The sequence below is a fragment of the Microtus oregoni genome, unplaced genomic scaffold, assembly GCF_018167655.1.
Source record: "Microtus oregoni isolate MIOR12 unplaced genomic scaffold, Mior012 000024F_ref0000369, whole genome shotgun sequence".
NCBI lineage: Eukaryota > Metazoa > Chordata > Mammalia > Rodentia > Cricetidae > Microtus > Microtus oregoni.
Genome location: NW_024543083.1, coordinates 31,340,893 through 31,367,800, shown reverse-complemented (window position 1 = coordinate 31,367,800; position 26,908 = coordinate 31,340,893). Strand labels below are relative to the sequence as shown.

The 26,908-nt window shown below is 45.9% G+C and overlaps 3 protein-coding genes across 3 annotated transcripts; all 3 read left to right on the top strand.

Annotated features, from left to right (window-relative positions):
- Positions 1 to 16,468: 16,468 nt before the first annotated feature.
- LOC121462236 (elongin-A3 member D-like) lies at positions 16,469 to 17,698 on the top strand. The gene has a single exon (XM_041673718.1). The coding sequence runs from the start codon at positions 16,469 to 16,471 to the stop codon at positions 17,696 to 17,698; it is 1,230 nt and encodes a 409-aa protein (XP_041529652.1).
- Positions 17,699 to 20,246: 2,548 nt separating this feature from the next.
- Positions 20,247 to 21,476, top strand: LOC121462235 (elongin-A3 member D-like). Its single transcript, XM_041673717.1, has one exon. It carries the CDS (start codon positions 20,247 to 20,249, stop codon positions 21,474 to 21,476), a length of 1,230 nt encoding a protein of 409 aa, XP_041529651.1.
- Positions 21,477 to 24,024: 2,548 nt separating this feature from the next.
- On the top strand, positions 24,025 to 25,254 carry LOC121462234 (elongin-A3 member D-like). The gene has a single exon (XM_041673716.1). It carries the CDS (start codon positions 24,025 to 24,027, stop codon positions 25,252 to 25,254), a length of 1,230 nt encoding a protein of 409 aa, XP_041529650.1.
- The last annotated feature ends 1,654 nt before the right edge of the window (positions 25,255 to 26,908 follow it).

Here is a 26,908-nt window from a genome sequence, read left to right as displayed (position 1 = left end):
AAAGAGTAACCATAAGACACCCAGCTCAGCCTGTTTGGGGTCTGGGAAGGAGTGGTGAGAGTAACCAGGCTGGAGTTCTTTTATTTAACTAAGTCTGCAGGCACAAAGCTAGGCCTTTTGCCTGTGAGGTCCCTGGCCAGCAAGGGGCCCTGATCCTGTACCAGAAGATGCATCAGAGGGGTGAGTGTGTTCCTGACCAGTGGCAGAAGCCAAGGATAGGGAGCATAGACATTCCTCAATCCCTAAACTTCCTGGTAATTCTTCAGGGGCTTCTCTCCCCAGCTACTGCCTCTGTCTTCCTATCCTATCCCAGCTTGCTCCCAGGTACCCCTTCCCTTCTTCAGGGTCATAATATACCCCAACTCAGCCTGTTTGGGGGCTGGGATGGGGTGGTGAGTGCAACCAGCGGGAGTTCCTTTGTTTAACTAAGCCTGTAGGCAGCAAGCTAAGCCTTTTGTCTGCAAGGTCCCTGGCCATCAAGGAGCCCTGAGTCTGTACCAGAAGATCCATCTGAGAGAATTTGAAGGAAGAGATGGGCAGGTGCCAATGCAAGAATTCCTCCAACAATCTGAAAAACAACATGATAACACCAGAACCCAGCAAACATACAACAGGAAGACTTGAACACCCTAATCCAGAAGAAGTAGAAAAAATTGACATTATGAAAGCAATAGAGTCCCTTAAACAGGATGTGAAAAACTCCCTTAAAGAAATGGATGAGAAGAATAACAAAAAGTTTGAAGAAATGAGTAGACCCGTAAAAGATACCCTAGGAAACCAAGTAAAAACAATCAAATAGATAATGGAAACAGTTTAAGACTTGAAAACTGAAATGGAGGCAATGAAGAAAACAAAAACTGAGGGCCGACTGGATATGGAAAATCTAGGTAAATGAACAGAGACAAGCAAACCAACAGAATACAAGAGATAGAAGAAAGAATCTCAGATGCTGAAGACACCATAGAGAAAATAAACACACTGATCAAAGGAAACAGCAAATCCAACAAATTCTCATCACAAAACATCGAGGAAATCTGGAACACAATAAAAAGATCAAATCTAAGGATAATAGGGGTAGAAGAAGAAGAATTACAGATCAAAGGCCCAGAAAATATATTCAACAAAATTATAGAAGAAAACTTTCCCAACTTAAAGAGAGATATTCCTATGAAAGTTCAAGAAGCACACAGAACTGGATCAAAAAAAAAATCCCCTCACCATATAATAATCAAAACACAAAACATACTGAATAAAGAAAGAATATTAACATCTGCAAAGGAAAAAGGTCAAATAATGTATAAAGATAAACCTATCAGACTTACACCCAACTTCTCAATGGAAACCGTGAAAGCCAGAAGGTCCTGGATAGATGTGCTGCCATGGATGTAAGCCCAGAGTACTATACCCAGTCAAGTTTTTGTTCACTATCAATGGAGAAAACAAAATATTCCAGGATAAAAACAAATTTAAATAATGCATAGCCACAAATCCAGTCTTCTAGAAAGTAATAGAGGGAAAATCACAACCCAAGGAATCCAACAATGCCTACAATAACCCAGACATCTAGTGACCCTTCACCAGCACAACTCAAAGAAGGGAAACACACGAACTCTACCACAAAAAAAAACAGAGTTAACAACTACTGGTAATTAATATCACTTAATATCAATGGACTCAATTCACCTATAAAAAGGCACAGTCTAAGAGATTGGATGCAAAAACAGGATCCAATATTCTGCTGTTTACAAGAAACACAACTCAACCTCAAAGACCGACATCTACTCAGATTAAAGGGATTGGGAAAGGTTTTTCAATCAAATAGACCTAAGAAACAAGTGGGTGTGGCCATACTAATCTCTAACAAAATTGACCTCAAACTAAAATCAATCTGAAGAGATGGAGATGGACATTTTATACTCATAGCAGGATGAAGTCTCAAGCCTAAATATTTATGCCCCTAATATAAAAGCACCCACTTATGTAAAAGAAACATTACTAGAACTCAAGGCAGACATCAAACAACACACACTAATAGTAGGAGACTTCAACATTGCTCTCTTACCAATGGACAGGTCAATCAGACAGAAACCTAACAGAGAAATAAGAGAATTAATAGAGGTAATGAATCAAATGGACTTAACAGACATCTATAGAACATTCCACACAAGTATTTATACCTTCTTTTCAGCATCTCATGGAAGCTTCTCGAAAATTGACCACATACTCGGTAACAAAGCAAACTTCCACAGATACAAAAACAATATTAGTAACCACCTGTGTCTTTTCAGATCACCATGGAATAAAGTTAGAATTAAACAATAATTTTACTGCCAGGAAGCCTACAAACTCATGGAAGCTTAAAGTCAACTACTGAACCACCCCTGGGTCAGGGAAGAAATAAAGAAAGAACTTAAAGTCTTCCATGAATTCAACAAAAAGAAAGACACAACATACCCAAACCTATGGGATACTATGAAAGCAGTGCTAAGAGGAAACTTCATGGCTCCAAGTGCCCACATTAACAAAAAAAAAAAAAAAAAAAACAAAAAAAACAAAACAACAACAAAAAAAAAACGGAGAGAGCTCACATTGGAGACTTAACAGCACAGCTGAAGCTGAAAGCTGTAGAAAAGAAAAGAAGCAGACTCACCTAGGAGGGGTAGAAGAATGGAAATAGTCAAACTGAGTGCTGAAATCAACAAAATATAAACACAGAAAGCAATCCAAAGAATCAATGAAACAAATAGATGGTTCTTTGAGAAAGTCAACAAGATTGACAAACCTTTATCCGAACTAATCAAAAGGCAGAGAGAGAATATGCAAATTAACAAGATCAGAAATGAAGAGGAGGACATAACAACAGACACTGAGGAAATTCAGAGAATCATTAGGTCTTACTACAAAAGCTTATATGCCATAAAGTTGGAAAATGTAAAAGAAATGGACTTGTTTTTAGATAAGTACCATTTACCAAAATTAAATCAAGACCAGGTGAACAATTTAAATAGACCTATAAGTCGTGAGGAAATAGAAGCTGTCATAAAAAAACCTCCCAAACAAAAAAAAGGCCAGGACCTGATGGTTTTACTGCAGAATTTTATCAGAACTTGCAAGAAGAGCTGATACATATACTCCTTAATGTGTTTCACATAATAGAATCAGAAGTCATTGCCAAACTCTTTTTATGAAGCTACAGTCACCCTGATTTCAAAACCACACAAAGGCTCAACCAAGAAAGAGAAGTACAGACCAGTCTCACTCATGAACATGGATGCAAAAATTCTCAGTAAAATTCTGGCAAACAGAATCCAAAAACACATTAAAAAAATTATCCATTATGATCAAGTAGGTGCCTTCCCAGAGATGCAGGGTTGGTTTGACATACGAAAATCTATCAATGTAATCCATCATATAAATAAACTGAAAGAAAAAAAAATATGATCATTTCATTAGATGTGGAAAAAGCATTTGACAAAATTCAACACCTCTTTATGATAAAGGTTTTGGAGAGGTTAGTGATACAAGGATCATACCTAAATATAATAAAAGCAACATATAGCAAGCCAACAGCTAATATCAAATTAAATAGAAACTCAAAGCCATTCCATTAAAATCAAGAACACAACAAGCCTGTCCTCTCTCTCCATATCTCTTCAACATAGTTCTTGAAGTTCTAGCAATAGCAGTAAGACAACATAAAAAGATCAAGGGGATTCGAATCGGAAAGGAAGAAGTCAAACTTTTGTTATTTGCAGATGATATGATAGTGTACATTAGCGACCCCAAAAACTCTACCAAAGAACTCCTACAGGTGATAAATAACTTCAGTGATGTGGCAGGATACAAGATCCACTAAAAAAAAATCAGTAGTCCTCTTATACAAAGGATAGAGAAGCAGAGAGGGAATTCAGAGAAATTTCATCTTTTATGATTGCCAGAAAAAGCATAAAGTATCTTGTGGTAACTATAACCAAGGAAGTGAAAGATCTATTTGACAAGAACTTTAAGGCACTGAAGAAAGAAATGGAATAGGACACCAGAAAATGTAAAGACCTCCCATGATCTTGGATGGGTAGGATCAACATAGTAAAAATGGTAATTCTACCAAAGGCAATCTATAGAGATTCAACACAATCCCCATCAAAATTCCAACAAAATTCTTCACAGACCTTGAGAGAGCAATAATCAACTTTATATGAAAAAACAAAAAACCCAGGATAGCCAAAACAATCTTATACAATAAAGGAACTTGTAGAGGCATTACCATCCCCCATCCCTGACTTCAAACTCTATTACAGAGCTACAGTTTTGAAAACAGCTTGGTATTGGCATAAAAACAGAGAAGTCGAGCAATGGAATCGAATAGAAGGCCCGGATATTAACCCACAAACCTATGAACACTTGATTTTCAACTGATGGACGAAGGTCATTGGCTAATAAAGGAACTGCGTTGGCCCATTTTATTGGTTAGAAGATAGGTGGGAGGAGTAAACAGAACAGAACGCTGGGAGGAAGAGGAAGTGAGCTCAGACTCCACAGCTCTCCTCTCGGGAGCAGATGCCTCAGAGAGATGCCATGCTCCCAGCTCCCAGGCAGATGCACGCGATCCAACCCAGGATGGACATAGGCTAGAATCTTCCCTGTAAGACTGGTGCTACAGTTTATTAGAAATGGGTTGATCAGGATATCAGAATAAGCCAGTAAGGGCTAGAGCTAAAGGGCCAAGCAGTGTTTAAATGAATACAGTTTGTGTGTTGTTATTTCGGAGCATAAGCTAGCCGAGCAGGCGGCCAAGGTGCTGGGAACACAGCCCCGCCGCCCCTATTACTACAGATTGGTGCCCAGATGTGTGGACAACTGAATCCACTGAAAGCCTGAGAAAGCTTGGGAAAGAGAAGAGCATGTTTTCTTGGTAGCTGCAATTTAATAGAGGCTTCCTGACTCAGCTTTAGCTGCAAAACCCTGCAGCTCATTAAGAGGTCCTGCCACGAAACACTTAAATGGTGTTGACGAAAAGCTGAATGAATGCTTTTCGGTTTTCAGCCGTAGCAGGAAAAAAGCTGCGCTGTTTAAAAATGCCAGTTTTCTGGACTGTCTTGTCAGGGCAAACTCTGACTCTTATACACAGGCGGTTCGTGTGGTTTGCAAGCACAGGCTGCTGAAGCTCGCTTGCCGGCAGGGACCTTGAAATGCCATAGAGTTGTGGCAGTAAACATGGTTACAGCCAGTACCTCAGCCATGAGGCTGGAAAGCTAAGGAATGGGCTACATCTAGCTGGCAAAGCCACGCCTTTAATCCTACTGATATTGCTTGGTAAATTAAAGACTCATGTGGTCAGAAAAAGAGAGATATACAGTAAAGAGAGATTCAAAAACAAAGAAAATTTTTAAATGGTTTACAGTGTGTTAAAAATATATGCAGACTAAAAGTTGAAGTTCTTAAAGTAAAAAACAAAAAAAAGGAAGAGAGTTGTTGTGTGTGGTAGTACACACCTTTAATCCCAATACTTGGGAGGCAGAGGGAGATTGACCTCTGTGACTTCAAGGTGTGGTAGCACACGCCTTTAATCCCAGTGCCTAGAAGGCAGAGACAAACAGATCTCTGTGAGTTCAAGATGTAGTAGCCTACACCTTTAATCCCAATGCCTGGGAGGCAGAGACAGGCGGATCTCTGAGAGTTTAAGTACAGCCTGGTCTACAGGGTTATTCCAGGTCAAAGATACAGAGAACCCGTCTCAAAAAGCAAAAAAAAAAAATAAAAGTAAAAATAAACAAAATAGAGGTTAAAATAAAACGTACAAAGATGGAAAATAAACAGAGAATTTTGATACTGTATGCTATTATGCTCTCTTTGAATTGTTTGAATGCTGAGGAAAGAGCAAAAGCTACTAAAAGATATTTGTTTATAAATGCTGCTGAACTAATCCAACATAGATATTTTGAATTTGGATCTAAGGATATGATACTTTGGAAAAGAGATTCTTCTTTTGTTTTCACAGAGGAACAGACCTTGTGGATTGCATTTATCCCGATATGATATGATGGACCACGCCCTCCTGAAGGGTTAGTGTGAACACCTTCAGAAAATTGCTTCACTCAACTGCCAACTGAGATGAAACTAGCACACAGGTTATACCATGAAAGACCTAATTAACGACGCCCCCATTCAGCAGGAAGCAGTTTGGAGAGAAATAACTGTGCCCATATTCCCAAAAAATGTTTATAAATGTTCTTTTATATTTAAAGGGGAAAATGATATAGGTATGAATAACCTGCATTGGTATGGATTTTAAGGTCAATTTTGTTATATGTATATGCATATTTCTGCTATTGATTAAGATATTGTGATTGTGTAGTTCACTTAAAATGTAATATATATATATATATATATATACATATATATATATAGCTTGTTAATAGATAATCATAATATTCAAGTTTGTAGTCATGTTAGTTAAGATTTTCTAGATGTGCATAGATATATCTTAGATAGGCATTCTTCATATCTTTCAAAGATTATAGAATATGGCATTTTAAATGTTTTAATAACTTAGGACTTTTCATGACCATGAGACACTCTGCTCCTGGCAGCACCAATCTACTTCAAGAGGAAGATGGGGCCGGGCGGTGGTGGCGCACGCCTTTTATCCCAGCACTCAGGAGGCAGAGGCAGGCGGATCTCTGTGAGTTTGAGACCAGCCTGGTCTACAGAGCTAGTTCCAGGACAGGCTCCAAAGCCACAGAGAAACCCTGTCTCGAAAAACCAAAAAAAAAAAAAAAAGAGGAAGATGGGCATCGAAGAGGCTCGTTATGGAGTTTGATAGCCATTTGGGCAAGAAACTGCTCTTGCCTGGACTATTGCATAAACTGGACACAGAGAACCCACAGAGAGAGGACTACTGAACTTGCCTAAGGTGAGATGATCTTTTGGGGTTCCTGATTCATGAAAGAGTCTGCGAGACATTCTGCAGGACACAACAGATAGTGACTGAACTGACTTTGAATTTTCCTGCTTTATGGAAATGTCTGCTGGATACCATGGGCCTGAAGGCTGAAGATGGATGTCCCAATGATACAGAGGAACTTTGGGTGACTGTCCAGGCAGCGAGATGTCTCTGTCATTTCTAGATTTTTTTTTCCACTGGGAAAGAAAAAAATTCTTTACTGGTTGCTAGATTAGATAAAATTTTAAGACTTTATCTTGATGACTTAGAAAAATACATTTGTTTCTTGCTCTGATTTCTTGTTTGCTTAGGTAGTATTGTATCTTTCTGGAGTCTTTGATGGAGTTAAGAATAGTTAGTTATAGTTTTCCTTAGTTATGATAAAGATTATTGTAACTTTTATTTGATAACTGTTTTGTTATATGTAATTTTGCTATGTTAAAGTTAAAGCCTTTTTTGTGTTTAAACAGAAAAAGGGGAAATGATGGACGAAGGTCATTGGCTAATAAAGGAACTGCCTTGGCCCATTTTATTGGTTAGAAGATAGGTGGGAGGAGTAAACAGAACAGAACGCTGGAAGGAAGAAAAAGTGAGCTCAGATTCCTCAGCTTTCCTCTCGGGAGCAGATGCCTCAGAGAGACGTCATGCTCCCAGCTCCCAGGCAGATGCACAGGATCCGACCCAGGATGGACATAGGCTAGAATCTTCCTGGTAAGACCAGTTCTCACAGTTTGTTATAGATGGGTTGATCGGGATATCAGAATAAGCCAGTAAGGGCTAGAGCTAAAGGGCCAAGCAGTGTTTCAAAGAATACAGTTTGTGTGTTGTTATTTCGGAGCATAAGCTAGCCGAGCAGACGGCCGGGGTTCTGGTAACGCAGCCCTGCCGCCTCCAATTACTACATTCACCAAAGCAGCTAAAAGTATACAATGGAAGAAAGAGAGCATCTTCATCAAATTGTGGTGGCATAACTGGATGTCAACCTGTGGAAGAATGAATATAGATCCATATCTATCACCATGCACAAAACTCAAGTCCAAATGGATTAAAGACCTCAATATTAATCTGACTACACTGAAACTGATAGAAGAAAAAGTGGGAAGTAGTCTACAACACATGGGCACAGGGACCACTTCTTACATAGAACCCGAGTAGCACAGACAATAATGGAAAAAAATGAATAAATGGTACCTCCTAAAACTGAAAAGTTTCTGTAAAACAAAGGACACTGTCATTAAGACAAAAAGGCAACCTACTGATTGGGAGAAGATCTTCACCAACTTCACAACAGACAAAGCTCTGATCTCCAAAATACATAAAGAATGTAAGAAACTAGACTTTAAAATGTTAATTAACCCAATTAAAAAAATGGGGCACTGAACTAAACAGAGAATTCTCAACAGAAGTTTAAATGGCCAAAAGACAATTAAGATCATGCTCAACCTCCTTAGTGATCAGGGAAATGCAACTTTGAGATATCATCTTACACCTGTCAGAATGGCTAAAATCAAAAACACCAATGATAGCCTTTGCTAGAGAGGATGTGGAGTAAGGAGAACACTCATCCATTGCTGGTGGGAAAGCAAACTTGTGCAACCACTTTGGAAATCAGTTTGGCAGTTTCTCAGGTAAATCGGGATCAACCTACCCCAGGATCCAGCAATACCACTCTTGGGAATATACCCAAGAGATGCCCTATCATATGACAAATGCATTTGTTCAACTATATTCATAGCAGTATTATTTGTAATAGCCAGAACTGGAAACAACTTAGATGCCCCTCAATGGAAGAATGGATGGGGAAAGTGTAGAATATATATGCATTAGAGTACTTCTCAGTGGAAAAAAAAAACAATGGCATCTTGAATTTTCCATGCAAATGGACAGAAATAGAAAACACTATCTTGAGTGAGGTAACCCAGACCTAAAAAGATGAATATGGTATGTACTCACTCATAAGTGGATTCTAGCAATAAATAAAGGACATTGAGCATATAATTTGTGATCCTAGAGAAGCTAAATAAGAAGGTGAGCCCAAAGAAAAACATATAGTTATCCTCTAGGATATTTGAAGTAGACAAGATTGCCCGTCAAAAATTGGGAGCTTGGGGTAGAGTTTGGGTGAGGCTAAGGGGAGTTGGGGAGAGAGAAGTAAGAAGGGGAGGGTGGGGAGATCTTGGGACAATGAGATGGTTGGGATGGAGAACGGGTGGATATGGGAGTAAGGAAGTATATATCTTAATTTAGGGAACCATTTTAGGGTTGGCAAGAGACTTGACTTTAGAGGGGTTCGCAGGTGTCCAAGGAGATGTTCCCCAGTTTGTTCCTTGGGCAGCTGAGGAGAGGGTGCCTGAACTGGCCCTATCCTATAGCCACAATGATGAATATCTTGCATATCACCATAAAACCTTCATCTGGCAATGGATGGAGATAGAGACAGAGACCCACACTGGAGCACTGGAATGAACTCCCAAGGTCCAAATGAGGAGCAGAAGGAGGGAGAACATAATCAAGTAAGTCAGGACCTTGAGGGGTGTGAACACCCACTGAGTTGGTGAGGCTGATCTAATGGGAGCTCATCAAGGCCAGTTGGACTGGGACTGATGGAGCATGTGATCAAACCGGAATCTCTGAATGTGGCTGACAAGGAGGGCTGACTGAGAAGCCAAGGACAATGCCACTGGGTTTTGATTCTGCTGCGTGTACTGGCTTTGTTTGAGCCCAGTCTATTTGGATGCTCACCTCCCTAGACCTGGATGGAGGGAGTGGACCTTGGACTTCTCACAGGGCAGGGAATCCTGACTGCTTTTTGGACTGGAGAGAAAGGGGATAGGAAATGGGGAGAGGAGGAGGGAAATTGGAGGAGGGGAGGAGGTGAAATTTTTAATAAAAAAATAAATATTAAGAAAATAAAAATAGCAAGTAGGGCATCGTTTTATTCTCTTTGCTTGTTTCCATGTATTAGTAAAATAGTTCCTTAAATCTTTTCTATTGACATGATTTTTATATAATTCTGAGGCCTGCAACATGCTTTCAATCAATACTTGATCAATTTCTGCATTACCTTTTGCTAGAGGACCAGGCAGATACATATGGAATAGGATATGTGTTGTGTATATATGGCAAAGCCTATTCCTGAGTATGTCTTGCACCTAGATTAATAATAAAGTCAATTCTGTATTATCTGCTATAAATTCAGTGGTTTCAAAATGACAAAGAACCGAAAATGAGTAAATATATTAAGAGGTTCTTTAAAATCTCTTACCACCATGAGAATTGCATATAATTCTACATTCTACACAAAAATATAAGGGCTTTGTTCCACCATACTTAATTTTTTCTGATTTGTATCCTGCCTCTCTGTCTTCTCTGATTCGGTTGCATCAATATAAAAGGAATGGGCTCCATTTATTGCAGCATCTCGTACAATTCGGGGAAGGATCCAGTAAGTTTTTTTTTATAAGGTTAAGTCTTTTCTTTAAGATAATTGCTATTCATTTCTCCCAAAAAATTAACACAAGCTCTTTGCCATGGTTCATTGTCTTCCTATAACCTTTTTATTTCATCAGTAGTGAAAGGCAGTATAATCTCTGCTGGGCCTATACCTGCTAATTGACAAAATATCAATTTACCTTTTATAATTAATTCAGAGACTTTTTCCACATAAGGTTTTAATTTTTTTACTTGGTTTATGTGGTAATAATATCCATTCTAAGATAATATCATCCCTCTGCATTAAAATTACTGTAGGAGAAATTCTGGAAGGCAATACGACTTGAATACAATTAAAATTTGGATTCACCCAATCCACATGTGCCTCCTGTAATTTCTCCTCAACAATTGTCAATTCCTTTTCTGCTTCAGCTGTTAATTCTCTGGGACTAATCAAGTCTATCACCATCTAATGTTTTGTTTCAATGAATTATTAGATCAGGTATTATCACAACAGCTGGTTGTAGACTGGAAATGTCTCCCAATAATCTCTGAAAGTCATTAAGAGTCCACAACCAATATCTCCTAATTCGTGCTTTTTGTGTTCTAATTTTCTGTAAGCCTATTTTGTAACCTAGGTAATTAACAGAATCTCCTCTTTAAATCATTTCAGGAGCAATTTGAAAGCCCCATTTGGCAAGACATTCTTTATTTCTTCAAACATCCTTTCTAAAGTATTTTTATTTGAATCAGATAGCAAAATATCATCCATTTAATGGTAGATTATTGACTTAAAAATTTCTTATATATCATTTCCAATGGCTAACTGGCAAAGGATTGGCACAGGGTGGAGCTATTGAGCATTTTTTGTGGAAGGATAGTCTATTGATATCTCATAGTAGGCTGAGAATTATTATAAATAGGCAATGTGAAGTCAAATTTTTATCTATCCTTTTCTTGTAAAGGTATAGTGAAGAAAAAAAATCTTTCAAATCAATAACAATAAGAGGCCATTCTTTTGGTAATAGAGAAGGCGGAGCTATTCCAGATTGTAGATGGCCCATATGTTAAATTACCTTATTGACAGCTCTGAGATCCGTCACCATTCACCATTTACAAGATTTATATTTCACACCAAATACAGGAGAATTCCAAGGCTTGGATGAGTCTTCAATATGGTAAGCATCTACTAGCTCTTGTACCACCTGTTCTAAAGCCTGAGAGTTATCTTTAGCTAGAGGCCACTGCTGAACACATATGGGTTTCTCAGTTAACTATTTTAAAAGTAGGGCTGTTGGTACCTCTAAAAGTTTGCTAGTTGCTTGATGTTCATGTAAGTCTGAATGGCTGGTAGCCTTTGTGTATAGTACCTTATAACTTCCTTCCCAGAATTAAGAGTTTCTGGGACTGCAAGAATGTTATTGTGGTAGCAGGTCATGATCCAATAAATTTACTGCAATATTAGCCACATATGGCCTCAGCTGCCCTCTCGGAAATTCTGGCCCAATGTAGGCGACCCATCAAGGGCTTTGTTTAAGTTGAGATATGGTTCCAATTTCTAGTAATTTCACGTCTGCTTCTTTAAGAGGCCAATTTGAATACCAAGATTCTAGAGTAATGATACTCATATCTGCACCTGTGTCTATCAAACCAAAAATTACAAAGACACTTATATGCACTCTTAGTTTGGTCTTTGATCATTTAAAAGATCTGCCACAATATAGGTTTCCTATTGAATTTTGGAATTTTAGACTTATTCTCCATGTTTATGCCATCATCTAGAACAATATGGTCTTTTACAAAAGGCTCTAGATTTTTTAATTTTTCTAGTGAGCCATGTCTTCCCAGTTACTGGGAAGGACTGGGCCACTTTAGGCATGAGGGCCTGTGAAAGGCCAGACAAGGATTTTTGTATTGGTATGGGGTTGCTTTGCCTCTCTGTTGTTGATCTGCATTCCATGGTCAAATGTCCACCTTTGCCACACGTTCTACATATACCTGAAGGTTAACACTTCATGTCCTTGCTATTAGCAGTGGAGATAATATACATAGGAATTCCTAGTCTACAATATCTTGTCAGATGTCCTATTCAAACACAATTAAAACAATAAAAACATTTAGAAAAAAACACAGGTGTGTGAGGAAAAGAATACGAAAATTTTAAAAAAAACAGAAATGAGGAAAAAAGGAAAGGAAATGTTCCTAAAGAGGATGGAAATGCTTGACGTGCCTAGCTGTGTGAGTGTGAGTGTGAGGATGAGTGGAAGTGAAGACAAAAAGGAGAAAAGACTGAGAGACAAAAGACAGACAGACAGAAATGAAGAAAAAGAGAGAGAAAAAGAAACAGAAAGACAGAAGGACAGACAGACAGACACTCACAAAGAGAGAGAAACAGAGAGAGAGAGAGAGAGAGACAGAGAAAGAGACAGAGAATGAGAGAATTCTAGGACAGTCCCACAAGCCCTTAGGCAACAGCAAAAGACCAAGTGGGAGAAAGGCTCCCAGCTCATGTCACAGACCATCAGAACCTGCCCAAATCTCCAGACAAAGCCAGCATGATGCCTCTGGATGCACAAAGAGAGGGGATGCCTCTTCAAAGAGAACAGCTTTCCTGCAGCTTTGGCCTTGGTCCCCAGCAACAGGAACCAGCTGAAAAAAAGAGCCCCTCTCATGGCCAAGTCCCTCAGAGGTCGTGGGGGGCAGCAGGAGGAGCCCACAGAGGAACCCGGACTCGTACCCAGCCGGTTCTTTCGAGGCTTGCCTCATCTACGACTGCCCTTCTTCTTCCTGGACACTGCCTCTGGGCAAGGGGAAGAAGAGGAAACGCCCCTGGAAAGCTGAGGCCCAGAGTGGTGGAGCCAAGGTTCCTCGGAGCCAGTCTCCAAACTGCAAGGAGCAGAGTCTCCTGCCTGCCAGTCGCTTTCCAGAGCTGAGCTCCAGTCGCCAAGCCTGCTTGCCCCCGGATGGCCAGGACTCTTCTTCCTTGCAGAGCGAGCAAGAAGCCGCCCCTTGGGCCTGCAGGGTGAACTCGAAAACCCCAGTCTGTTCGGGTCGCGTCCCTGGCCCTCGTCTCCTGCCCAAACTGCACCAAGGGTGCCTTGCTAAGCCCAACTGCTCCAGCCAACCGGCAGAGGCACAAGAGGAGGAGTGCAGGCCCCAGATCTGCCATGGCCAGACTACTCAGGCCCAGGCTGAGAGGCAGACACACCTCCAGCAGCAGGAGGCCCGCGAGCTCATGCTGCAAGGCCTGAGAGAGCGCATCCAAAGGGCCCAAGCCAAGAAGAGCCAAGCTCTCCAGACCCAGATGATCCCCTTCCCTGCCCATGTCGCCAGCCAAAGCCAGCAGGCTGCCTCTGGACACGCAGGGGGAGGGGGAGCCCCCTCCAAAGAGAACAATCTTCCTGGAGCCTTGGCCCCTGGCCCACAGCAGAGGGCTCCCTGCCTGCCCTTGGGCCCCAGCAACAAGACCCAGCTGAAGAAAAGCGCCCCTCTCATGGCCAAGTCCCTCAGAGATTACAAGAACAGGTATTCTAGGAGGTGAACTGAGGATGCTCTCTGCCCCGGGATTGCTGGCAACTGCTCACTCAGGAGCAGATCTGCTCTCTCCCCTCTCTTACAACAGGCAAGCCCAATAGCCAGCTCAGGATTGCCAAATGATCCCTTGCTCCTAACTCATGGCTGCTCTCTTCCCAGAGAAGCCTGGACAGCCACCTCCAATCCCCAGGGACCCACCCAACTCCAAATCCAGCCAGGCCCCAAGAGCCAACTCAGGTTCAACCTCTTTGGGAGTGCCTTAGATCTCATAGCCAACAGACCATGGCTTCCCAGGGGAATCACTCCACTTTGGAAATTCCCCAACACCCAACTGTCTGCTAGCCAAGGACTCAAGTGCTCAAGGCCTTGGCTTCAAAGCAAAGAAAGAGGAGCCCCAAGACCTCAGACCTTTGCCTTTAGCTTCCTTTGGGACCCTTTTGCAGACAGACGCACTGAACGTCTTCATTCACACCTGCAGTGAATTTTCAATCAAGACTGGATAGATGGATGTTGATTTCAGCCTCTCCTCAACTCCCCCGCCACACCCTTCGGGAGTGGCGGCCCCACCCTTGAAAGAACTATTCCTTGACCTGGGACACTTCACAGCCAGCCTCTTGCTGGCCTTGGACATGACTCAGTCCCCTCAGCTTTGACACCTTAGACATTTTTCCATGTCGCCATACAAGCCGTGTCGACTGTGAAAGCACACAACTAGCACCAGAGGGTTTTGTTTGAACACACGTGTGGATGTAGGATTGGGGCAGTCCTCTTCTTATGCAAAGGGGCTCCTATACCTTTCTCTCTAAATATGGATATTTATTTATTTATTTATCTATCTATTTATTTATTTATTTTAAGAAGTATACATATCGTAATAAAGATTGAGCATATCGATACATAGATCCTTGGCGTCTAAGTTTATTCATAATTTCTAGATTCTGTTACATCTAGAGAGGGGAGAGAGAGAGAGAGAGAGAGAGAGAGAGAGAGAGGCCCAAATATAGATTTATATAAAGACAAAAATACATAGACTTTTGGACACCTAGGAACATAAATAATTGATACACAATCTATGATGAAAATTCGGCATGCAGGCATGTATGCATGCACTCCCCAAGAACCAAAAGGTAAAATTGAAAGAAGAGTGTCTAAATCTAAATAAAAACAAAGACACCGGAAATCAATGTCAAAAACAAAACTTAAAAGGAAAATGTGCATCTGTGTGTGTGCGCGTTTATTTGAATGTGCTTGTGTGTGTGTGTGTGTGTGTGTGTGTGTGTGTGTTTTCTATTCAGTAGACAAATAGGGAGGACATATTTTCCAAGGGTTGAGAACCCCGCAGATTGTATCCCGTTAGGGAATGATAACAGGTGTGAAGAAAACAGCCTTAGTCCCACTCTTTTGAGAAGTCCTGGATTTCAAGGTCCCAGTGTCCAAGCACTCAAAACCTGTAGAGATAAACAGAGTTGTGTTTAGCAGAGTATAACAAAGTTTTGAGAATAAGAGAAAGGAGGACAACTGGAAGATGTGATGTACCGAATGGGTGGTAGAAACGCTTAACGTGTCTACCTGTGTGTGTGTTTGTGTGTGTGCGCGCGCTCGAGTGTGCTTAGGAGAGACAATGAGGACAAAAGGAGAAGAGCCAGGCAGCCAGCCAGACAAGGAGGGACAAACAGAAAGAGAGAGAATGAATTGGAATAACAGGATAAATTTGGAAATAAAGAGCCACAGGTCAAGTGGGAAAGCACAATGAAAAGTGGTGGTGTCCAGGGTACTTGTATATGCACCTGCTTTAGCCATCTTTGTGCAACTGGCCTGTGGGGCAAGCATTACAAGTTGGGGGAAGAAGGAGACTGCCTGTTCTGCTTGACAGTTGATGGAACACAAGTCTTGTGAACTTCAAGGTCAGCAAGGAAAAGCTCTTGCCTTAATGAGGCTCAGGTGAGGTGCCACCCTAGCCATTTTGCATTGCCCAGAAACAGGCAGGAGATGGGATTCCATCCTTTTCTTGTTCCTGCTGTGTGAGTGTGTAAATGCATGGGGGGGGGGCATTCCCCACTGTTGATCTGACTTGCTGGAGAGTCAGCAGATGTGTGACAGACCAGAGGACTTAAAGAGGCTCCCAAGTGTTAGGGCTCAGCAGTAAGTGTGTGTGCGGCGGTGGGGGGTGGGGGTGGGGGAGAGATGGAGTGAGGGGGGCAGACTTCAGTGGCCATGGGGTTTTGGGAAGCAGGGGGAGGCAGGCAGGAGCTGAAGAGTGGGCGTGTCTAGCGGAGCTGTAAGCAGGAAAAGGGCGTGTCCAGGAGAAGCAGCCTAGGCTGCTGGTTGGTTGGGCAGGTGTGAGGACGCTTTCCCCACCCACCAGCTTCCAATAAAGGTGAGCAGAGCAGCCCTGCACAGAGGTGAAAGAGAGGCAGCTGACAGTGGGGCCAGCCCAGAGGTCCTGGGTCCTGTCCTCTGCCTGCAGAGTGCTAAGCGCGTCCCCAGGCAGGGTTCTAGAGCACTGGAGGGAGCGTGCTGCTTTCGCTTGCCCCCGAAGGTCCAGTCCCCACATTGGAGATGGAGGGGTCCGCCAAGCACCTAAAAGCCCTGCGGAAGTTGCGGGAGCGCCTGCACACAGAGACAGAGCCAGACAAACTCTACAAAACCCTGAAGGAACTCTCTTCAGTGCCCATCCTGTGCGACACCCTGGCGGAGATTGGCTTCAGGCAGACCATCGAGCTGCTGAGGAGAGAGCAGCTCCTGTTCCCCTTTGCCAAGGACTTTGCCTCCAAGTGGTCAGAGAGGTCACCCTTGGAGCGCCAGGCCGAGGCGGAGCCACAGGACCTTGCCTTGCAGATGAGACTGACAAGAGAGCAGGCACCCCGAAAGCCCGCAGCAGAGGACAAGGCGCATGAGCCTGCTGCTTCTCGGGCACGTGCGGGAGATGCCAGAGAGGTCGTGGGGGGCAGCAGGAGGAGCCCACAGAGGAACCCGGACTCGTACCCGGCCGGTTCTTTCGAGGCTTGCCTCAACTATGACTGCCCTTCTTCTTCCCGGACACTGCGTCTGGGCAAGGGGAAGAAGAGGAAACGCCCCTGGAAAGCTGAGGCCCAGAGTGGTGGAGCCAAGGTTCCTCGGAGCCAGTCTCCAAACTGCAAGGAGCAGAGTCTCCTGCCTGCCAGTCGCTTTCCAGAGCTGAGCTCCAGTCGCCAAGCCTGCTTGCCCCCGGATGGCCAGGACTCTTCTTCCTTGCAGAGCGAGCAAGAAGCCGCCCCTTGGGCCTGCAGGGTGAACTCGAAAACCCCAGTCTGTTCGGGTCGCGTCCCTGGCCCTCGTCTCCTGCCCAAACTGCACCAAGGGTGCCTTGCTAAGCCCAACTGCTCCAGCCAACCGGCAGAGGCACAAGAGGAGGTGTGCAGGCCCCAGATCTGCCATGGCCAGAAGACTCAGGCCCAGGCTGAGAGGCAGACACACCTCCAGCAGCAGGAGGCCCGCGAGCTCATGCTGCAAGGCCTGAGAGAGCGCATCCAAAGGGCCCAAGCCAAGAAGAGCCAAGCTCTCCAGACCCAGATGATCCCCTTCCCTGCCCATGTCGCCAGCCAAAGCCAGCAGGCTGCCTCTGGACACGCAAGGGGAGGGGGAGCCCCCTCCAAAGAGAACAATCTTCCTGGAGCCTTGGCCCCTGGCCCACAGCAGAGGGCTCCCTGCCTGCCCTTGGGCCCCAGCAACAAGACCCAGCTGAAGAAAAGCGCCCCTCTCATGGCCAAGTCCCTCAGAGATTACAAGAACAGGTATTCTAGGAGGTGAACTGAGGATGCTCTCTGCCCCGGGATTGCTGGCAACTGCTCACTCAGGAGCAGATCTGCTCTCTCCCCTCTCTTACAACAGGCAAGCCCAATAGCCAGCTCAGGATTGCCAAATGATCCCTTGCTCCTAACTCATGGCTGCTCTCTTCCCAGAGAAGCCTGGACAGCCACCTCCAATCCCCAGGGACCCACCCAACTCCAAATCCAGCCAGGCCCCAAGAGCCAACTCAGGTTCAACCTCTTTGGGAGTGCCTTAGATCTCATAGCCAACAGACCATGGCTTCCCAGGGGAATCACTCCACTTTGGAAATTCCCCAACACCCAACTGTCTGCTAGCCAAGGACTCAAGTGCTCAAGGCCTTGGCTTCAAAGCAAAGAAAGAGGAGCCCCAAGACCTCAGACCTTTGCCTTTAGCTTCCTTTGGGACCCTTTTGCAGACAGACGCACTGAACGTCTTCATTCACACCTGCAGTGAATTTTCAATCAAGACTGGATAGATGGATGTTGATTTCAGCCTCTCCTCAACTCCCCCGCCACACCCTTCGGGAGTGGCGGCCCCACCCTTGAAAGAACTATTCCTTGACCTGGGACACTTCACAGCCAGCCTCTTGCTGGCCTTGGACATGACTCAGTCCCCTCAGCTTTGACACCTTAGACATTTTTCCATGTCGCCATACAAGCCGTGTCGACTGTGAAAGCACACAACTAGCACCAGAGGGTTTTGTTTGAACACACGTGTGGATGTAGGATTGGGGCAGTCCTCTTCTTATGCAAAGGGGCTCCTATACCTTTCTCTCTAAATATGGATATTTATTTATTTATTTATCTATCTATTTATTTATTTATTTTAAGAAGTATACATATCGTAATAAAGATTGAGCATATCGATACATAGATCCTTGGCGTCTAAGTTTATTCATAATTTCTAGATTCTGTTACATCTAGAGAGGGGAGAGAGAGAGAGAGAGAGAGAGAGAGAGAGGCCCAAATATAGATTTATATAAAGACAAAAATACATAGACTTTTGGACACCTAGGAACATAAATAATTGATACACAATCTATGATGAAAATTCGGCATGCAGGCATGTATGCATGCACTCCCCAAGAACCAAAAGGTAAAATTGAAAGAAGAGTGTCTAAATCTAAATAAAAACAAAGACACCGGAAATCAATGTCAAAAACAAAACTTAAAAGGAAAATGTGCATCTGTGTGTGTGCGCGTTTATTTGAATGTGCTTGTGTGTGTGTGTGTGTGTGTGTGTGTGTGTGTGTTTTCTATTCAGTAGACAAATAGGGAGGACATATTTTCCAAGGGTTGAGAACCCCGCAGATTGTATCCCGTTAGGGAATGATAACAGGTGTGAAGAAAACAGCCTTAGTCCCACTCTTTTGAGAAGTCCTGGATTTCAAGGTCCCAGTGTCCAAGCACTCAAAACCTGTAGAGATAAACAGAGTTGTGTTTAGCAGAGTATAACAAAGTTTTGAGAATAAGAGAAAGGAGGACAACTGGAAGATGTGATGTACCGAATGGGTGGTAGAAACGCTTAACGTGTCTACCTGTGTGTGTGTTTGTGTGTGTGCGCGCGCTCGAGTGTGCTTAGGAGAGACAATGAGGACAAAAGGAGAAGAGCCAGGCAGCCAGCCAGACAAGGAGGGACAAACAGAAAGAGAGAGAATGAATTGGAATAACAGGATAAATTTGGAAATAAAGAGCCACAGGTCAAGTGGGAAAGCACAATGAAAAGTGGTGGTGTCCAGGGTACTTGTATATGCACCTGCTTTAGCCATCTTTGTGCAACTGGCCTGTGGGGCAAGCATTACAAGTTGGGGGAAGAAGGAGACTGCCTGTTCTGCTTGACAGTTGATGGAACACAAGTCTTGTGAACTTCAAGGTCAGCAAGGAAAAGCTCTTGCCTTAATGAGGCTCAGGTGAGGTGCCACCCTAGCCATTTTGCATTGCCCAGAAACAGGCAGGAGATGGGATTCCATCCTTTTCTTGTTCCTGCTGTGTGAGTGTGTAAATGCATGGGGGGGGGGCATTCCCCACTGTTGATCTGACTTGCTGGAGAGTCAGCAGATGTGTGACAGACCAGAGGACTTAAAGAGGCTCCCAAGTGTTAGGGCTCAGCAGTAAGTGTGTGTGCGGCGGTGGGGGGTGGGGGTGGGGGAGAGATGGAGTGAGGGGGGCAGACTTCAGTGGCCATGGGGTTTTGGGAAGCAGGGGGAGGCAGGCAGGAGCTGAAGAGTGGGCGTGTCTAGCGGAGCTGTAAGCAGGAAAAGGGCGTGTCCAGGAGAAGCAGCCTAGGCTGCTGGTTGGTTGGGCAGGTGTGAGGACGCTTTCCCCACCCACCAGCTTCCAATAAAGGTGAGCAGAGCAGCCCTGCACAGAGGTGAAAGAGAGGCAGCTGACAGTGGGGCCAGCCCAGAGGTCCTGGGTCCTGTCCTCTGCCTGCAGAGTGCTAAGCGCGTCCCCAGGCAGGGTTCTAGAGCACTGGAGGGAGCGTGCTGCTTTCGCTTGCCCCCGAAGGTCCAGTCCCCACATTGGAGATGGAGGGGTCCGCCAAGCACCTAAAAGCCCTGCGGAAGTTGCGGGAGCGCCTGCACACAGAGACAGAGCCAGACAAACTCTACAAAACCCTGAAGGAACTCTCTTCAGTGCCCATCCTGTGCGACACCCTGGCGGAGATTGGCTTCAGGCAGACCATCGAGCTGCTGAGGAGAGAGCAGCTCCTGTTCCCCTTTGCCAAGGACTTTGCCTCCAAGTGGTCAGAGAGGTCACCCTTGGAGCGCCAGGCCGAGGCGGAGCCACAGGACCTTGCCTTGCAGATGAGACTGACAAGAGAGCAGGCACCCCGAAAGCCCGCAGCAGAGGACAAGGCGCATGAGCCTGCTGCTTCTCGGGCACGTGCGGGAGATGCCAGAGAGGTCGTGGGGGGCAGCAGGAGGAGCCCACAGAGGAACCCGGACTCGTACCCGGCCGGTTCTTTCGAGGCTTGCCTCAACTATGACTGCCCTTCTTCTTCCCGGACACTGCGTCTGGGCAAGGGGAAGAAGAGGAAACGCCCCTGGAAAGCTGAGGCCCAGAGTGGTGGAGCCAAGGTTCCTCGGAGCCAGTCTCCAAACTGCAAGGAGCAGAGTCTCCTGCCTGCCAGTCGCTTTCCAGAGCTGAGCTCCAGTCGCCAAGCCTGCTTGCCCCCGGATGGCCAGGACTCTTCTTCCTTGCAGAGCGAGCAAGAAGCCGCCCCTTGGGCCTGCAGGGTGAACTCGAAAACCCCAGTCTGTTCGGGTCGCGTCCCTGGCCCTCGTCTCCTGCCCAAACTGCACCAAGGGTGCCTTGCTAAGCCCAACTGCTCCAGCCAACCGGCAGAGGCACAAGAGGAGGTGTGCAGGCCCCAGATCTGCCATGGCCAGAAGACTCAGGCCCAGGCTGAGAGGCAGACACACCTCCAGCAGCAGGAGGCCCGCGAGCTCATGCTGCAAGGCCTGAGAGAGCGCATCCAAAGGGCCCAAGCCAAGAAGAGCCAAGCTCTCCAGACCCAGATGATCCCCTTCCCTGCCCATGTCGCCAGCCAAAGCCAGCAGGCTGCCTCTGGACACGCAAGGGGAGGGGGAGCCCCCTCCAAAGAGAACAATCTTCCTGGAGCCTTGGCCCCTGGCCCACAGCAGAGGGCTCCCTGCCTGCCCTTGGGCCCCAGCAACAAGACCCAGCTGAAGAAAAGCGCCCCTCTCATGGCCAAGTCCCTCAGAGATTACAAGAACAGGTATTCTAGGAGGTGAACTGAGGATGCTCTCTGCCCCGGGATTGCTGGCAACTGCTCACTCAGGAGCAGATCTGCTCTCTCCCCTCTCTTACAACAGGCAAGCCCAATAGCCAGCTCAGGATTGCCAAATGATCCCTTGCTCCTAACTCATGGCTGCTCTCTTCCCAGAGAAGCCTGGACAGCCACCTCCAATCCCCAGGGACCCACCCAACTCCAAATCCAGCCAGGCCCCAAGAGCCAACTCAGGTTCAACCTCTTTGGGAGTGCCTTAGATCTCATAGCCAACAGACCATGGCTTCCCAGGGGAATCACTCCACTTTGGAAATTCCCCAACACCCAACTGTCTGCTAGCCAAGGACTCAAGTGCTCAAGGCCTTGGCTTCAAAGCAAAGAAAGAGGAGCCCCAAGACCTCAGACCTTTGCCTTTAGCTTCCTTTGGGACCCTTTTGCAGACAGACGCACTGAACGTCTTCATTCACACCTGCAGTGAATTTTCAATCAAGACTGGATAGATGGATGTTGATTTCAGCCTCTCCTCAACTCCCCCGCCACACCCTTCGGGAGTGGCGGCCCCACCCTTGAAAGAACTATTCCTTGACCTGGGACACTTCACAGCCAGCCTCTTGCTGGCCTTGGACATGACTCAGTCCCCTCAGCTTTGACACCTTAGACATTTTTCCATGTCGCCATACAAGCCGTGTCGACTGTGAAAGCACACAACTAGCACCAGAGGGTTTTGTTTGAACACACGTGTGGATGTAGGATTGGGGCAGTCCTCTTCTTATGCAAAGGGGCTCCTATACCTTTCTCTCTAAATATGGATATTTATTTATTTATTTATCTATCTATTTATTTATTTATTTTAAGAAGTATACATATCGTAATAAAGATTGAGCATATCGATACATAGATCCTTGGCGTCTAAGTTTATTCATAATTTCTAGATTCTGTTACATCTAGAGAGGGGAGAGAGAGAGAGAGAGAGAGAGAGAGAGAGGCCCAAATATAGATTTATATAAAGACAAAAATACATAGACTTTTGGACACCTAGGAACATAAATAATTGATACACAATCTATGATGAAAATTCGGCATGCAGGCATGTATGCATGCACTCCCCAAGAACCAAAAGGTAAAATTGAAAGAAGAGTGTCTAAATCTAAATAAAAACAAAGACACCGGAAATCAATGTCAAAAACAAAACTTAAAAGGAAAATGTGCATCTGTGTGTGTGCGCGTTTATTTGAATGTGCTTGTGTGTGTGTGTGTGTGTGTGTGTGTGTGTGTGTTTTCTATTCAGTAGACAAATAGGGAGGACATATTTTCCAAGGGTTGAGAACCCCGCAGATTGTATCCCGTTAGGGAATGATAACAGGTGTGAAGAAAACAGCCTTAGTCCCACTCTTTTGAGAAGTCCTGGATTTCAAGGTCCCAGTGTCCAAGCACTCAAAACCTGTAGAGATAAACAGAGTTGTGTTTAGCAGAGTATAACAAAGTTTTGAGAATAAGAGAAAGGAGGACAACTGGAAGATGTGATGTACCGAATGGGTGGTAGAAACGCTTAACGTGTCTACCTGTGTGTGTGTTTGTGTGTGTGCGCGCGCTCGAGTGTGCTTAGGAGAGACAATGAGGACAAAAGGAGAAGAGCCAGGCAGCCAGCCAGACAAGGAGGGACAAACAGAAAGAGAGAGAATGAATTGGAATAACAGGATAAATTTGGAAATAAAGAGCCACAGGTCAAGTGGGAAAGCACAATGAAAAGTGGTGGTGTCCAGGGTACTTGTATATGCACCTGCTTTAGCCATCTTTGTGCAACTGGCCTGTGGGGCAAGCATTACAAGTTGGGGGAAGAAGGAGACTGCCTGTTCTGCTTGACAGTTGATGGAACACAAGTCTTGTGAACTTCAAGGTCAGCAAGGAAAAGCTCTTGCCTTAATGAGGCTCAGGTGAGGTGCCACCCTAGCCATTTTGCATTGCCCAGAAACAGGCAGGAGATGGGATTCCATCCTTTTCTTGTTCCTGCTGTGTGAGTGTGTAAATGCATGGGGGGGGGGCATTCCCCACTGTTGATCTGACTTGCTGGAGAGTCAGCAGATGTGTGACAGACCAGAGGACTTAAAGAGGCTCCCAAGTGTTAGGGCTCAGCAGTAAGTGTGTGTGCGGCGGTGGGGGGTGGGGGTGGGGGAGAGATGGAGTGAGGGGGGCAGACTTCAGTGGCCATGGGGTTTTGGGAAGCAGGGGGAGGCAGGCAGGAGCTGAAGAGTGGGCGTGTCTAGCGGAGCTGTAAGCAGGAAAAGGGCGTGTCCAGGAGAAGCAGCCTAGGCTGCTGGTTGGTTGGGCAGGTGTGAGGACGCTTTCCCCACCCACCAGCTTCCAATAAAGGTGAGCAGAGCAGCCCTGCACAGAGGTGAAAGAGAGGCAGCTGACAGTGGGGCCAGCCCAGAGGTCCTGGGTCCTGTCCTCTGCCTGCAGAGTGCTAAGCGCGTCCCCAGGCAGGGTTCTAGAGCACTGGAGGGAGCGTGCTGCTTTCGCTTGCCCCCGAAGGTCCAGTCCCCACATTGGAGATGGAGGGGTCCGCCAAGCACCTAAAAGCCCTGCGGAAGTTGCGGGAGCGCCTGCACACAGAGACAGAGCCAGACAAACTCTACAAAACCCTGAAGGAACTCTCTTCAGTGCCCATCCTGTGCGACACCCTGGCGGAGATTGGCTTCAGGCAGACCATCGAGCTGCTGAGGAGAGAGCAGCTCCTGTTCCCCTTTGCCAAGGACTTTGCCTCCAAGTGGTCAGAGAGGTCACCCTTGGAGCGCCAGGCCGAGGCGGAGCCACAGGACCTTGCCTTGCAGATGAGACTGACAAGAGAGCAGGCACCCCGAAAGCCCGCAGCAGAGGACAAGGCGCATGAGCCTGCTGCTTCTCGGGCACGTGCGGGAGATGCCAGAGAGGTCGTGGGGGGCAGCAGGAGGAGCCCACAGAGGAACCCGGACTCGTACCCGGCCGGTTCTTTCGAGGCTTGCCTCAACTATGACTGCCCTTCTTCTTCCCGGACACTGCGTCTGGGCAAGGGGAAGAAGAGGAAACGCCCCTGGAAAGCTGAGGCCCAGAGTGGTGGAGCCAAGGTTCCTCGGAGCCAGTCTCCAAACTGCAAGGAGCAGAGTCTCCTGCCTGCCAGTCGCTTTCCAGAGCTGAGCTCCAGTCGCCAAGCCTGCTTGCCCCCGGATGGCCAGGACTCTTCTTCCTTGCAGAGCGAGCAAGAAGCCGCCCCTTGGGCCTGCAGGGTGAACTCGAAAACCCCAGTCTGTTCGGGTCGCGTCCCTGGCCCTCGTCTCCTGCCCAAACTGCACCAAGGGTGCCTTGCTAAGCCCAACTGCTCCAGCCAACCGGCAGAGGCACAAGAGGAGGTGTGCAGGCCCCAGATCTGCCATGGCCAGAAGACTCAGGCCCAGGCTGAGAGGCAGACACACCTCCAGCAGCAGGAGGCCCGCGAGCTCATGCTGCAAGGCCTGAGAGAGCGCATCCAAAGGGCCCAAGCCAAGAAGAGCCAAGCTCTCCAGACCCAGATGATCCCCTTCCCTGCCCATGTCGCCAGCCAAAGCCAGCAGGCTGCCTCTGGACACGCAAGGGGAGGGGGAGCCCCCTCCAAAGAGAACAATCTTCCTGGAGCCTTGGCCCCTGGCCCACAGCAGAGGGCTCCCTGCCTGCCCTTGGGCCCCAGCAACAAGACCCAGCTGAAGAAAAGCGCCCCTCTCATGGCCAAGTCCCTCAGAGATTACAAGAACAGGTATTCTAGGAGGTGAACTGAGGATGCTCTCTGCCCCGGGATTGCTGGCAACTGCTCACTCAGGAGCAGATCTGCTCTCTCCCCTCTCTTACAACAGGCAAGCCCAATAGCCAGCTCAGGATTGCCAAATGATCCCTTGCTCCTAACTCATGGCTGCTCTCTTCCCAGAGAAGCCTGGACAGCCACCTCCAATCCCCAGGGACCCACCCAACTCCAAATCCAGCCAGGCCCCAAGAGCCAACTCAGGTTCAACCTCTTTGGGAGTGCCTTAGATCTCATAGCCAACAGACCATGGCTTCCCAGGGGAATCACTCCACTTTGGAAATTCCCCAACACCCAACTGTCTGCTAGCCAAGGACTCAAGTGCTCAAGGCCTTGGCTTCAAAGCAAAGAAAGAGGAGCCCCAAGACCTCAGACCTTTGCCTTTAGCTTCCTTTGGGACCCTTTTGCAGACAGACGCACTGAACGTCTTCATTCACACCTGCAGTGAATTTTCAATCAAGACTGGATAGATGGATGTTGATTTCAGCCTCTCCTCAACTCCCCCGCCACACCCTTCGGGAGTGGCGGCCCCACCCTTGAAAGAACTATTCCTTGACCTGGGACACTTCACAGCCAGCCTCTTGCTGGCCTTGGACATGACTCAGTCCCCTCAGCTTTGACACCTTAGACATTTTTCCATGTCGCCATACAAGCCGTGTCGACTGTGAAAGCACACAACTAGCACCAGAGGGTTTTGTTTGAACACACGTGTGGATGTAGGATTGGGGCAGTCCTCTTCTTATGCAAAGGGGCTCCTATACCTTTCTCTCTAAATATGGATATTTATTTATTTATTTATCTATCTATTTATTTATTTATTTTAAGAAGTATACATATCGTAATAAAGATTGAGCATATCGATACATAGATCCTTGGCGTCTAAGTTTATTCATAATTTCTAGATTCTGTTACATCTAGAGAGGGGAGAGAGAGAGAGAGAGAGAGAGAGAGAGAGAGAGAGAGAGAGGCCCAAATATAGATTTATATAAAGACAAAAATACATAGACTTTTGGACACCTAGGAACATAAATAATTGATACACAATCTATGATGAAAATTCGGCATGCAGGCATGTATGCATGCACTCCCCAAGAACCAAAAGGTAAAATTGAAAGAAGAGTGTCTAAATCTAAATAAAAACAAAGACACCGGAAATCAATGTCAAAAACAAAACTTAAAAGGAAAATGTGCATCTGTGTGTGTGCGCGTTTATTTGAATGTGCTTGTGTGTGTGTGTGTGTGTGTGTGTGTGTGTTTTCTATTCAGTAGACAAATAGGGAGGACATATTTTCCAAGGGTTGAGAACCCCGCAGATTGTATCCCGTTAGGGAATGATAACAGGTGTGAAGAAAACAGCCTTAGTCCCACTCTTTTGAGAAGTCCTGGATTTCAAGGTCCCAGTGTCCAAGCACTCAAAACCTGTAGAGATAAACAGAGTTGTGTTTAGCAGAGTATAACAAAGTTTTGAGAATAAGAGAAAGGAGGACAACTGGAAGATGTGATGTACCGAATGGGTGGTAGAAACGCTTAACGTGTCTACCTGTGTGTGTGTTTGTGTGTGTGCGCGCGCTCGAGTGTGCTTAGGAGAGACAATGAGGACAAAAGGAGAAGAGCCAGGCAGCCAGCCA

What these genes read in the sequence shown, in the direction of transcription:
- LOC121462236 (XM_041673718.1), top strand. Translation starts at nt 16,469, where the DNA reads ATGGAGGGGTCCGCCAAGCACCTAAAAGCCCTGCGGAAGTTGCGGGAG.
- LOC121462235 (XM_041673717.1), top strand. Translation starts at nt 20,247, where the DNA reads ATGGAGGGGTCCGCCAAGCACCTAAAAGCCCTGCGGAAGTTGCGGGAG.
- LOC121462234 (XM_041673716.1), top strand. Translation starts at nt 24,025, where the DNA reads ATGGAGGGGTCCGCCAAGCACCTAAAAGCCCTGCGGAAGTTGCGGGAG.